The sequence below is a fragment of the Saimiri boliviensis genome, chromosome 1, assembly GCF_048565385.1.
Source record: "Saimiri boliviensis isolate mSaiBol1 chromosome 1, mSaiBol1.pri, whole genome shotgun sequence".
In the NCBI taxonomy this organism is placed as follows: Eukaryota; Metazoa; Chordata; class Mammalia; order Primates; family Cebidae; genus Saimiri; species Saimiri boliviensis.
Genome location: NC_133449.1, coordinates 48,708,237 through 48,721,146, shown reverse-complemented (window position 1 = coordinate 48,721,146; position 12,910 = coordinate 48,708,237). Strand labels below are relative to the sequence as shown.

The following is a 12,910-nucleotide window of genomic DNA, read 5'->3' as shown; positions in this document are numbered from 1 at the left end:
GTATAAGACTTCTTTCAGTGTTTTTGAGATATTGAGCATATTGATAGTTCGTCCTTTTTATTGTTAGTTGGTACAGATTATTTCTTATCTGAAATGCTTGGGACCAGAAGTGTTTTTGGATTTTGGAATACTTGAAATTATACTTAATGATTGAGTATCCCTAATTTGAAACTCTGAAGTCCGAAATACTCCAATGAGCATTTCCTTTGAGCATCATGTTAATGCTCAAAAAGGTTCAGATTTTGGAGCATTTTAGATTTTGGATTTTCGGATTAGGGATGCTCAACCTATGTATCCCATTTGTAGTCCTATTAGGTAGGGTTGGAATTACTGAGGCATAGGGTAGATGGTATATCTAGCTTTATTAGAACCAGTAAACCTTTTCCCAAAGCAGCTGTACCATTTTACACATTGACCAACAGTGTTTGAGAATGTTGGCTATTTCACCAATTTTTAGTGATGTTAGTTTTTTAAATTTTAGTGCTGCTGAGTATGTAATGATATCTCATTGCTTAAGTTTGCATTTCTCTGCTGGCTATTGACATTGAGAACTTTTTTATTGGTCCTACATCTTTTTTTTTTTTTTTTTGAGATGGAGCCGCTCTGTTGCCAGGCTGGAGTACAGTGGTGCGATCTCAGCTCACTACAACCTCCACCTCCTGGGTTCAAGCAATTCTCCTGCCTCAGCCTCCCAAGTAGCTGAGACTACAGGCATGTGTCACCATGCCCAGCTAATTTTTGTATTTTTAGCAGAGACAGAGTTTCATTGTGTTGGCCAGGATGGCTCCAATCTCGTGATTTTGTGATCTGCCTGGCTCAGCCTCCCAAAGTGCTGAGATTACAGACGTGAACCACTGTGCCTGGCTCCATCTATCTTTTTCTGTGAAGTGTCTGTTCATGTTTTTTGCTTATTTCTAAAAAAATTGTATTGTTTTTATTACTGCGTGCTGGAGTTTTTTTTTTTTGAGACGGAGTTTCGCTCTCGTTACCCAGGCTGGAGTGCAATGGCGCGATCTTGGCTCACCGCAACCTCCGCCTCCTGGGTTCAGGCAATTTTCCTGCCTCAACCTCCTGAGTGGCTGGGATTACAGGCACGTGCCACCATGCCCAGCTAATGTTTTGTATTTTGTTAGTAGAGACAGGGTTTCACCATGTTGACCAGGATGGTCTTGATCGCTGGAGTTTTTTAATGCATTCTAGAAACCTGTTCTTTGTCAGATTTCTTTTGCAAATATCCTTCCCAGTCTGTGGCTTTCATATTCATTTTCTTAGTAATAATTTTGATGAGCAGAAAATTTTACAGTGTTAAATAATGTCTAATTTGTCAGTTTTTTCTTTTATGGTTATTCTTTATTCCTATGAAGCAAAACATTTTTCTAACCCCATCATGAAGATAAGCTCTTCTACTTTTCTCTAAAAGCCTCCAAAGTTTTAGTTTTACAGTTACATAATTCATTTCAAAGTAATTTTGTATATGATATGAGGTACAGGTTGAGGTTGTCTACCAGGGAAGCTCATCAGAGACTCAGCGCCCAAGTACTTGGGAGCTGACGTGTAGATAAGTTACCCTCTGCCTTGCATGTACCAAAGTTCTAGATTCGCAGGAGAATGTGTGTTAGCCTAAACCACATTGTAGTTCAGGCACAGTACATACAGATATATACGTTTTGTTTTAAAACAACCAGTTAATTTACTTGGAATCAAATTGTCAGCCTTTCTTGGTTGCTAGTTCTAATCTCGGTGCACGTCTTTATCCTGTGTGTACTGTTGGAGTCTGCCCTGTGCACACATGGTTTGTGGGTCAGGCGGACATTTGCACAGAATTTATATTCAGAACTTGGGGCCCTGTCTCTGTGGCTCTCTCCTTTGTAATATTCTGTCCTCACCTCCCAATGAGTGTGGTGTTTCTTTGTATCCTGGTTGTTAAGGCCAAGAAGGTTGTGTACTTTTAACTGTAGTTTTTGCCATCTTTCTTGGCTCAGACCTGCTTTCAGAGCAGAAACCATGGAAAGGAAAATGTAATGGTGTTCCCTGTTTTCTATGTATCAACTCTTCCCTCTAGATCTGCTTGCTTTTGTTTTCACGCCAGTGCCTTGAGATCAGGAGTTAGTTAATTAAAGCCCACCTGATTTTTACAAATAAAATTTTTTTGGAATATAGCCGTGCCCATTTGTTAAGCTTATTGTCTTATTTTGTTATAAAAGCAGCTAAAGACAATTAATATGGTTTTTGGACTTTTAGTATAATAATATATATATATATTTTTTAACTTCAGACTTTATAAAATGTTACATTTGATCTTTATTACATCAGGGACACTACAAATGGGAAAGATAACAATTTCACAATTGTCCTCATTGATATTTCCTATCAGCCTCCACTTCTCTCCAAGTTCTCACCTGGAGCTACATTGATTCTGGAGTAGGGTTCCTTGCAGTGAGCAACCTAGCATTAAAAGGAGGATTTTTTTTTTTTTTTTTTTAAAAGGTCACTTTGTAAACTGCTTGTCTGTTTGAACTTAGGGCATATGTAAAATAACAACTGGCATCTTCATAGCACCTTTTCTTTCATAAAATGCTTTACAGACAGAGTATGGTGACTCATGCCTGTAATTCTAGCACTTTGGGAGGCCAAGGCAGGTGGGTTACTTGAGCCCAGGAGTTCAAGAGCAGCCTGGGCAACACAGCAAGATCCCATCACTACAAAAAACATACAAAAATTAGTCAAGCGTGGTGGTATGCATCTGTAGTCCTAGTTACTTGGGAAGCTGAGATGGGAGGATTGCTTGAATCTGGAAGGTAGGGCTGTAGTGAGCTGTGATTGCACCATTGCACTCCAACCTGGGTGACAGAGGGAGACCCTATCTCAAGGAAAAAAAAAAGATATTTTAAGTCTTTGATTTGGTAATATTCAGTATATAAGAAGACTGTATCATAAGTACTTTCTGAATATTTATTTTATTTTACTTTTTTGAGGCTGAGACAGGGTCTTATTCTGTTACCCAGGCTGGAGTGCAGTAGCACAATCTTGGCTCACTGCAACTTCCACTTCCCGGGCTCAAGTGGTTCTCATACTTCAGCTTCCCGATTAGCTGGGATTAGAGGCCCAACTAATTTTTTTGTGTTTTTAGTAGAAACAGGGTTTCACCATGGAGGCCAGGCTGGTGTCAAACTCCTAACTTCAAGTGATCCGCCTGCCTTGGCCTCCCAAAGTGCTGGGATTACAGGTGTGAGCCACTGCACCCAGCCTATATTTATTGTTGTATTGAAGAAAACATCCTGAAATGTTCTTCTCAGAAGATTAAAAAGAATAAATCTTAAATGCATTCATAATTCAGCAAATATATAGCTTTATCTTTTTTGACTTTTTTTTGGATGTCTTTTCTAAACAGTATTGTAACTATTGACAGTTTAGCTTAGCTTGGGTAATTAGCCTAGTGAATAACCTCACCTCTGGTAGGTATGTTGGATTAATGCTGGAAATGCCCCATAAGGAAGATACATCTGATTAGAGTTCTTTCCCATTTTTCTTTTCCCATTTCTTCCCCTCACTCATGCCCCAATTTTAAAGCCATCATCTTTATATTTCATTTGACTGATGTGCAATATTATGACCCTGTTATTGATTCAGAATATACTTAGGCCTTCCTATTTATGTTTGTTCAGCCCTATTTAATTGTTATTTTTACTTAACCCATCTTAGATTTGAAATTTGATTACATTCAAAATGATTAAAATATAGGCTTTTGAGTGAAATAGTTTGGTAAAGCTTGCTTTATATGAATATGGCCATGATAAGCAGTATGTTATTCTTCAGATTATTAAATATTTATAACTAGAACATTGATATCAAAGTATTCTTGCTTTCTGTATTGACAGATTATAAGAGAAAATAGTATCTCTCTCAGTGAAATCGAATTGCCTTGCTCAGAGGATTTGAATTTGGAAACCTTGTCGTAAGTGATGTATAATGCAAATTAGCTATTCTAGCAACTATCAGATAAATAAATTGAAATATAGTATGTAGGAGTACTGTTGTCTTTGATTTAAGTAATTCTGAAGCCCACACATTTCTCACCATCATCAGAGGTTCATGAGGTTGGTTAAAGCTCTCTGAAGCATAGAGCTCTTGCTCAAAAAGCAATATTGGAGATTTAACTTGTATGTATTTTTGTTTTATCCTTTCTATTAAAAAATTGGCAACAATTTTAAAAATTGTTTTTGTTGCATATGAAACTATAGGTAAGGGGCAAACTTTTTAAGTAAAGGTGACCCAATGCTTCTGCTGAAAAAAAAAATACATATATAGAAATCTGCTGACTGAGAAGAGGCACACTTGATCATTCCCAGAAAGATATAAGCTAGCTTAGAGAACTGGAATATTCGTTGTTACTTATCTAAAATTAATTTTAAAGTAAAATAATGACTATTAAATTTCTTGTCACTTGTTTTCAGGCAAGCACATGTCTACATAATTGCAGGAGCCTGTTTGTCTCTGGGTTTTCGATTTGCTGGCTCAGAAAACTTATCAGCATTTAACTGTTTGGTAAGAACTATTTTAGTTTACTGTGTTCTTTTTTGTTTTGTTTTAACAAAGCCTTAAGATGCTTCTTTTAACTTTGAATTTTTTCTTTTTTTTTCTAGCATAAATTTGCAAAAGATTTTATGACTTATTTGTCTGCACCTAATGCTTCTGTTGTAAGTCTTTTTATCATTCTCCTTGGGAATAAAATTAAACTTGAAAAAAATTTACTGATAATCCAGTTACTTATGTGTTGTCAGATATCCTTGCTGTTTGTTTGAATGTAGAACAAGAGATTTGAAGAACCATTAGCTCATCTTTTTATTTTTGTTTTGGGATATTAAATTGGACGAGAATATGATTACCCTAAAGGATGCACAGGTTTCTAGTCCTTGTGACAAGAGAATAAGAAAGGCCATAACACTCGTGGATTGTCATACCTCATGTAATTCTTAGTATTAAATATTGGGAATTTTCCTTTTTAAAAACTATTAGTACTTAGTAAGGATTCAGTTGCTTTTGATGCATTGCTTCTCTGATGACAAAACTAAGAGATTTTCTTTCCTGGCAAAAACTACATAGATTTATGCAACACTATTTATAATATAGAAAATTAGAAATGTCAAAAAAGTCTAAAAGTAGTTAATTAAATTTGATTATGGCCTATTATACATTCTTATACAGTAGAGCTACCAAAATCATGTCATATAAGAATTTTTTTGTGGCTGGGTACAGTGGCTCATGCTAAAATCCTAGCAAATTTGGGAGGCTGAAGTGGGAGGATCATTTGAACCGAGGAGGTTGAGATCAGCCTCGGCAACCTAGGGAAACCCCATCTATACAAAAATAAAAAATTAACTGGGTGTGGTGACACACACATGTAGTCCCAACTACTTGGGAGGCTGAGGTGGGTGGATCCTTTGACCGCAGGAGGCTGAGGCTGTAGTGAGCCGAGATTGTGCCACTGCACTCCAGCCTGGGTGACAGAGTGAGAGACCCTGTCTCAACAAACAAACAAAACAAAAAACACAACTTTTTTGTAAGGGAAGCTTGCTTATAATTATTTAAAAGGTTAAAAAAAATATTGTGTAGAGTAACATCTCAATTTCATTTGTAAAAAAATATGTGTAGATAAAGGAAAAATTCAGAGAAAAAGCCAAAATGTTAATACCAGTTATCTTTGGGTGTGACATTCCAAGTGATTGTTATACCTTCTCGATATTCAATATTTGAAATGATCTCCATTGAACTTATATTTCATAATCAGGGAAAATATTTGTATTTACAGAGTTTTTTTTAAGTTACAAACTTTTGTAGTCTTCTAATGATGGCTAATTCTGATAATAAAGAAATGTAACACAACCGTTACAGTGACATCATCTCTTTACGTTATAGACAGGTCCTTACAACCTAGAAACTTGTCTGAGTGTGGTGCTGCTGTCTCTTGCCATGGTCATGGCTGGCTCCGGAAACCTAAAGGTTTTGCAGCTTTGTCGCTTCTTACACATGAAAACGGGTGGTGAAATGAACTATGGCTTTCACTTAGCCCACCACATGGCTCTTGGACTTCTATTTTTGGGAGGAGGAAGGTAAATGAATATGTATTTTTTTCCAATGAAAAGATCTCATTGGTGAGATCTGTAAGGGTGACTTACTTTGATCTTGAAGATCGATGAAAAAATAAAACTCTTACTAGCTCTTAGCTCATCTAGCAGCATTATTCCACTTGATGGGCTTCTTTATTGTTTAACTGTCAACTTACGGTATACTCAGTAGAATTAGCATCCTCTCTGACACTGAGCATCACTGTATTTCTCAAAAGTCTGTGTTCAGTGCTTCACTGTATCACTGCTATGCCCAACTGGTTAAAAATTTTACCGTTCCACTAAGCCACTTTCTCAAAAAGGTTACAAACAAAATCATTTATTACCAGATCCTGTGACATTTTCTTAGTTTTCAACTTTGTTGCTCTTTTTCCAACATCTGCCATTCCTTACTACATCCTTTATAAGACTGCACTGGCTTCAGATGATCTGTAATGAGTAAAAACATATATGCAGAAGGTGTACAGATCATAGGTGCTGGTCAAAGAGCTATCTACCATAGAAAAATCTCTTTGTTGTCATGTAGATCAAGATTCCATATAGCACTCGCAACTCGCAACACCCGTCTCTGCTTCTGCCATGCACCCCTCTCAATCAGTATTATCTTCCTCTCCCCAAAGATAGCTACTATCTAGTCTCATAACACCTTAGGTTGGTTTTGCCTGTTTTTGATATTTAAATTGATTTATATACAATGTAGCTTTTTGCACTTTACTTTCGTTCAATATTTTGTTTGTAAGATGCCTGTTGCATGTAGCAATCGATTATTCAAGTTTCAGTGTTGTATTACATTTCATTATATGACTGTACCACATTTTATTTATCTCCCCCATCGATGGATATGCTTCTTGCTTCTAGTTTGGGGCTATTAGGAACAATGCTGTTAGGGAAAGTTGTACGTGTCTTTGATTTGTTGTATATAGATCTGTGTGTGAAATCATAAGTTGTACATATGAATTCGTCTTCAGTGAATAATGCCATCAGTGCTGCAGTGCAGTTGTACCATTTTACATACTCACGGGCAGGATGTGAAGTTCCAGTTGTTCCATATCCTTGTCAACCCTTGTTATTGTTCTAGTCTGTATATAACAGTATCTCATTATGGTTTTAATTTCTATATTTCTGAATAATGTTCTTGAGTACCATTTTATACTTTTAATAGACAACGGCAAAACTTTTTTTGTGATGTCCAAGTCTCTTGCTACCCAGTTTTTATATTTATCTATTTTAAAATATTTATTTGTTGTAAAATACACATAACATAAAATTTATCATCTTAACCATTTTTAAGTATGCAGTTAAGTAGTGTGACGTATATTCACATTGTTGTGCAACCAATCTCCGTAACTTTTTCATCTTGTACAATTGGCACACTATACCCATTAAACAACTCCCTGTTTGTGCGCGCACGAGCCTCTGGCAGCCACCATTTTACTTTCTGTTTTGATGAGGTTGACTGCTCCACATTGGTTTAGCTTTGTATTGATGTGTATAGATTCTTTAAACTATGTCCTAAGCCCTTGGTCAGTTTTGTATGTTGCAGTTATCTTTGTCACCCCAGGGCTTATTTGCCTGTTCACTCTCTCCCTGGTGTCTTTTGATGACATAATTATTAATGTTTTTCTATTATGGTTTTTACTTTTTTGTACTGCTTTCGAAATATTTTCTGACCCAGAGAAAAGGAGATGTTCTTATATTTTATCTTCCAGAAGTTCTTAGCTTTTCCATTCATATTTGGATCTAAAATCTGTCTGGCACTGATTTTTCTCTATTTTTTTTTCCCACTGCTATTGAAAAGTTTATCCTTCTCCACTGCTCTGCGGTACCACCTCTATTATATAAGTTAAATGTCTACACACCTGTATTATTTCTGGGCTATTAGGTTCTGCTGGTCTATTTTTCTGTACTTGCACCAATACTACACTGTCTTATGAATCTTGGTATCCAGTTGAGAAATCCTTCAACCTGGGTTTTCTTCTTCAAAAGTGTGGTTTTTTTCTTGGCTCTTTGCATGTTCATATAAATATTGGAATTTGTCATTTTCCATACTAAATAACCTGATAAAATATTGATCAGAATTGCCTTAATTGTATGTGTCTGTGTTAGGGAAGATTAGAATCTGTTACAGTATTGTCTTCTATTCTGTGAATATGGTATACCGCTGCATTTATTTAGGTCTAGCATGTGTGACCTTGGTCAACAGCAATGGCTACAGTGTCTACGAGTCACATAGGCTTATTTCCCCCTCTTCTTTTAAGACTGAGCTCACTGTTGGAACTCACCTTCCCAGAAGTACAAAAAGTAAAGATGATCAGAAAGGCGTGTGTTTCCTCTCAACATGTTTTGTGGAATTGTCTTTCTTTAATTGTTTAGAATTAATAATGGTTAAAGAAATAGTACTACAGAAATTCTTATTTATTTTCTTCTATTTTATGATTTATGAAATTTTTTTCCTTTCAAAATGAGCCTCTACATGCCTTACTCAATCCCATCTTTCATTGTTCCAAACTGTATGACTCTCCTTTGTATTCTTTCATATCGAATAGATTTTTCTACCATTCTGCCACTGCTCTTCTAGTGATTTTTGGTTTTTGAATGGTCATGTGTACTCTGTAACAACATTTAAATTTAGCATAGCTACACCATTATGTTTCTACCCAAAATTTCCAACATTAATATCTTAATATTGTTATCTTTGAATTTTGGTTTATCAAAACGGTACAGAGAAAATGGCTTATTCCATGCACATGCCAAAATAGATGTTATTTCCTTGCATAATTTTTGAAATTTCTTCTTTCTAATTCATTAAATATATGAGTATATATAATGAATTCTAAGTTTTTATTTAATACTCCAATTATTTTAAAAACCAGGGAAAGAGATTTGGGTATATATATGTGCATATTTGTGTGTAATAAAAGTATTTATATTCAGTAGTTCTAGAAGTGGTTTTATATGATGTCCTATGCCATCTTTATTTCAAAATATTTTTTAGAAAAACTCCGTAACTTTAGATTAATTTGCCTATTGCTGTACTAAATTTGAGCAACAATAAATTAATTTAAGGAAAATTTCAATAGATCCTTTACTAAGAGAATATTTTAAAAGTCTATAAAACTTTATCTTAAAAGTTTATCATATTGGTAAGAAAAGAATTTATATTTAGAGGAATAGTTGTTTATACATTCATTGTAACTTTTTAATAATAATTTTTGCTTTTTCATTTAATCAGTCATTCCAAAGGAATCCTCATGCTTTACAGAAACAGAAAAAACTGTTTACATACCAACTAAAATATCCTGTATTTTTAAAAGTCAGATATATAATTGTATAAATAGGCATATATATTAATAAAATTGGATAAGAAGGTAGCATACTTTATACATGACTCTTCAATATTTATAATTTCTAGGACTGCATTCGTGGTCTTCACTACTGTGCTATTTTAGGTAAAACCTTGATTTAAGTGTTGAAATTTAACATTTATGGGATATTACTTTGGCTTTAAGTAGTGATGATCTTGAAATGGCCTAAGGACTAAATGAAAAGCGGAATGTTCACACCATTGCCATTCTTGTGTTTCGAGGGCATCTTATCAGTATGCCTTACTGTACCCCCGTTTCCTGGTTCTGGAGAATGCCTTGAAAGTATGTACAATAGAACTAATAATATCTATCCTCACCAAACTTACTTTGCAGGTACTCTTTGAGCACATCAAATTCTTCCATCGCCGCTCTTCTCTGTGCCCTTTACCCACACTTCCCAGCTCACAGCACTGACAACCGGTGAGTCTAGTGATTCCGTCTTCAATGTACTGCTTCTTAAGTTCTCGGGATCCTTTGGTTGTGTTTGGTTTCATGAAGTATTTCCAAATTAGCATTGCTCTGTTCTTGAACTTAGTTATATTCCTGGCTAAATCTTTTAAGAAGATTCTCTCACCAAGTATTAGACCAGAGGAGAACTTTGGACACCTGACGACTGACCACTCTCCTGCCGTTCTCAGATCTGTAGAACTGCTCAAAACCCAGAAGGAGGTCAGATAAAGTTGTCTTTAGACAAAAAAAATCATCAGGTGAAGGATAGTTGCCCAGGGAAGTTCAGGATACTTTTTTGTGCTATAATTATTTAATTCCAAGAGAAAACTTTGTCTAATTTAGTGGCAGTTGTCTGCATGAGTTCCTTTCTTTTCTTTTTCACATAAATGTTGAGACATTTTATATAAATGACATAGAAGGGACAAGAAAAGCAAATCACAGCAAAAGATCAGAGACAGTTGAGAAGTGGCAGTGAGGAGTAGAACTTCAAACCATGTAGAAGCAGTTAAAAGCTTTGCCTTTTAGGGTACAAGGAACCACCAATACCTCAGTTTCCCTAGATATAGTTTGAGATATAGCAGATCTCTTGCATATGGGGGAAGGGAAGAAAATAGCCCCTAATAAGACACCTGAGCACTGTGCTTAACGGAAGGCATCCCCTATTGTCTGCCCAAAGACAGGTCAAGAGCCCTTTATTATTTAGGGGAGAAGGGTCAGGAGCACTTATCACAGTAACCTAAGCCATCATTTTAAACTGCACTATAATGTATAACCAAGGACAGAAGAAAGATAGCTGTTTTAGGAAAGTAGCCTAATCTGAAATCCACACTCTGATGGTAGGTGCAGCATAAGAATATTGTTGTTAAATTAATACACCTCTGACATGTGGCCCTCATGCCTGTCATTTAGGAAAGATTTTTTGAGTTGTTAAAGCCAGTTATTGGCTATGGTACAGTGGAGAGCCATACTCACATATTACTGGTCATAGCTGTTTGGTTTAGATACTGTAAACAAAGCCATTTGGTGACAAGAATCTTTGTGTAATTTATTAGTGTCAGTTTTTTTCTGATCTTTATTGATTTTAATAGATTTATAGAAGTAAATGTATTTGAGTAAGAAGGAAGTTGTCTATAAAGCTTTTTAAAATTGAAGTCTTATTTTATTCTTTTCTTTTCTTGTTTTGAGATGGATTCTTGCTCTGTTGCCGAGGCTGCAGCGTAGTGATGTGATCTCAGCTCACTGCAGCCTCTGCCTCCTGGGTTCAAGTGATTCTCCTTCCTCAGCCTCCTGAGTAGCTGGGATTACAGGCATGTGCCACCAGTCCTCGCTAATTTTTGTATTTTTAGTAGAGACGGGGTTTTATCTTGTTGGCCAGGCTCATCTTGAACTCCTGACCTCAGGTGATCCACCTGCCTCAGCCTCCCAAAATGCTGGGATTACAGAAGTGAGCCGTCGTGCCCAGCCTGTCCTTTTCTTATGAGATCTTAAAATATAAAAACTTTTTTGTTTTTACATTCTAAAATAGAAATCTTAGTTTAAAAAACTTTTTGAGAACCCGAAAGAAAAATTCTGCCATACCCACGTAGATGTTCAGTATTTCAAGGACGTGTGTGTGCGTGCGCACGTGTGTGTGTCTGTGTGTGCAAGCGTGTATGTAGAAGAACTTTGCTGTCTGAGAAAAATTAACATCTGTCTTCCCTCTTCTTCCCTATCCTTAAGGAAAAAGAAAAAAAAAAAAAAAGAAATAGAAATAAATCTCTTAGAAGATGAAAAGAGATGCCTGTGTTAAGTAGAAAGGGATATTTGAGAGTAATTTTATAAGTGATCAGTGTGTTAGTAAATATTTTCATGTTATGATACTTTTTACCTTCCTCTAAAACCTCTTCACTGTAATGACTAAAGAAAAGAATTATTGGGCCAAAGATCAGTTATACAGAATTTATAAAAGATAATTTCTCCATTACTTTTTAGTAGAAGCTCATCTGTCTTTAAGATTTCTGTTCATTTGAAGATACTGCTTGAGCTTCTGCCCTGTCTCAGCTTATGGGCAACAGCAGATTGCAGAGCTCATATTGTCACACTCATTTGTTCCCCACACAACCCGTCTGTTTTGTGAGCAGGTATCATCTCCAGGCTCTCCGGCACCTCTATGTGTTGGCTGCAGAGCCTAGGCTTCTAGTGCCCGTCGATGTGGACACAAACACGCCCTGCTATGCCCTCTTAGAAGTTACCTACAAGGTATCTCTCCCTGTCATTTACTTGTAATTTTATTACCTCTCATCCATCTTTGCAGGTCATGATATTTCAAATGTGTTGTCCAGTAAAAGGTGACAAGTAGTGAGTTGAACGTTCATAAAAATGGAAGCTTCCAAAGTGGTTGTGTATACTGCCAGGCCATTCATGCTCATTTATATTCTCTGGGTATCATTTTTTAGGGATTATCTGCTACTCTTTTGACCTTAGAGCTTATAGTTTGAAAATGTCGCTGTTAACTGTACATGACCGACAGTAGTTTTCTATAAAATTAATTGAGTTAGACCCATTCTTAGATTTGTTAGCTGAATACTTTAAAACTCAAAATTGTGTATTTGATGAGAGCTTTTATTTAGACGCACAAATAGATTAAAAGTTGTATGTCCTTTCATTCAGCAAATTATTAAGTACCTTCTGTGTATTAAAACTGTGCTAGGCTCTGGGGTACAAAATGAAATGACATTGTCATATTCCTTAAGGAACTTCTGTCCCCTGGGGAGCCAGGCATGGATGCAATGAGAATAGAGTGTGATCATTGGAGATGTATGTGGAATGCTGGGGAAGCAGAGGAGAAGCAGCCTCACTTAGCTGTCAGCTGTGGGGTTGAGGAGGCTGTCACAGTGGACAGTGTTTGGACTAGGGCTGACCACTGAGTGGAGCTCCTTCCTATTGGAAAAGGCAATGTGCAGAAACCCAGCAGTATTGGAGCACAGCCTT

General features: G+C 36.3%; 1 protein-coding gene across 4 annotated transcripts in view; it reads left to right on the top strand.

Annotated features, from left to right (window-relative positions):
- Positions 1–12,910, top strand: part of ANAPC1 (anaphase promoting complex subunit 1) — a 123,597-nt gene that overhangs the window by 94,812 nt on the left and 15,875 nt on the right. For all 4 annotated transcript variants that reach the window (XM_039474718.2, XM_074397002.1, XM_074397019.1 and 1 more), the window contains 6 exons: positions 3,879–3,955; positions 4,455–4,545; positions 4,644–4,697; positions 5,917–6,110; positions 9,824–9,910; positions 12,061–12,178. In XM_039474718.2, coding sequence (XP_039330652.1) covers positions 3,879–3,955; positions 4,455–4,545; positions 4,644–4,697; positions 5,917–6,110; positions 9,824–9,910; positions 12,061–12,178 — 621 coding nt within the window. The remainder of the gene's footprint in view (positions 1–3,878; positions 3,956–4,454; positions 4,546–4,643; positions 4,698–5,916; positions 6,111–9,823; positions 9,911–12,060; positions 12,179–12,910) is intronic.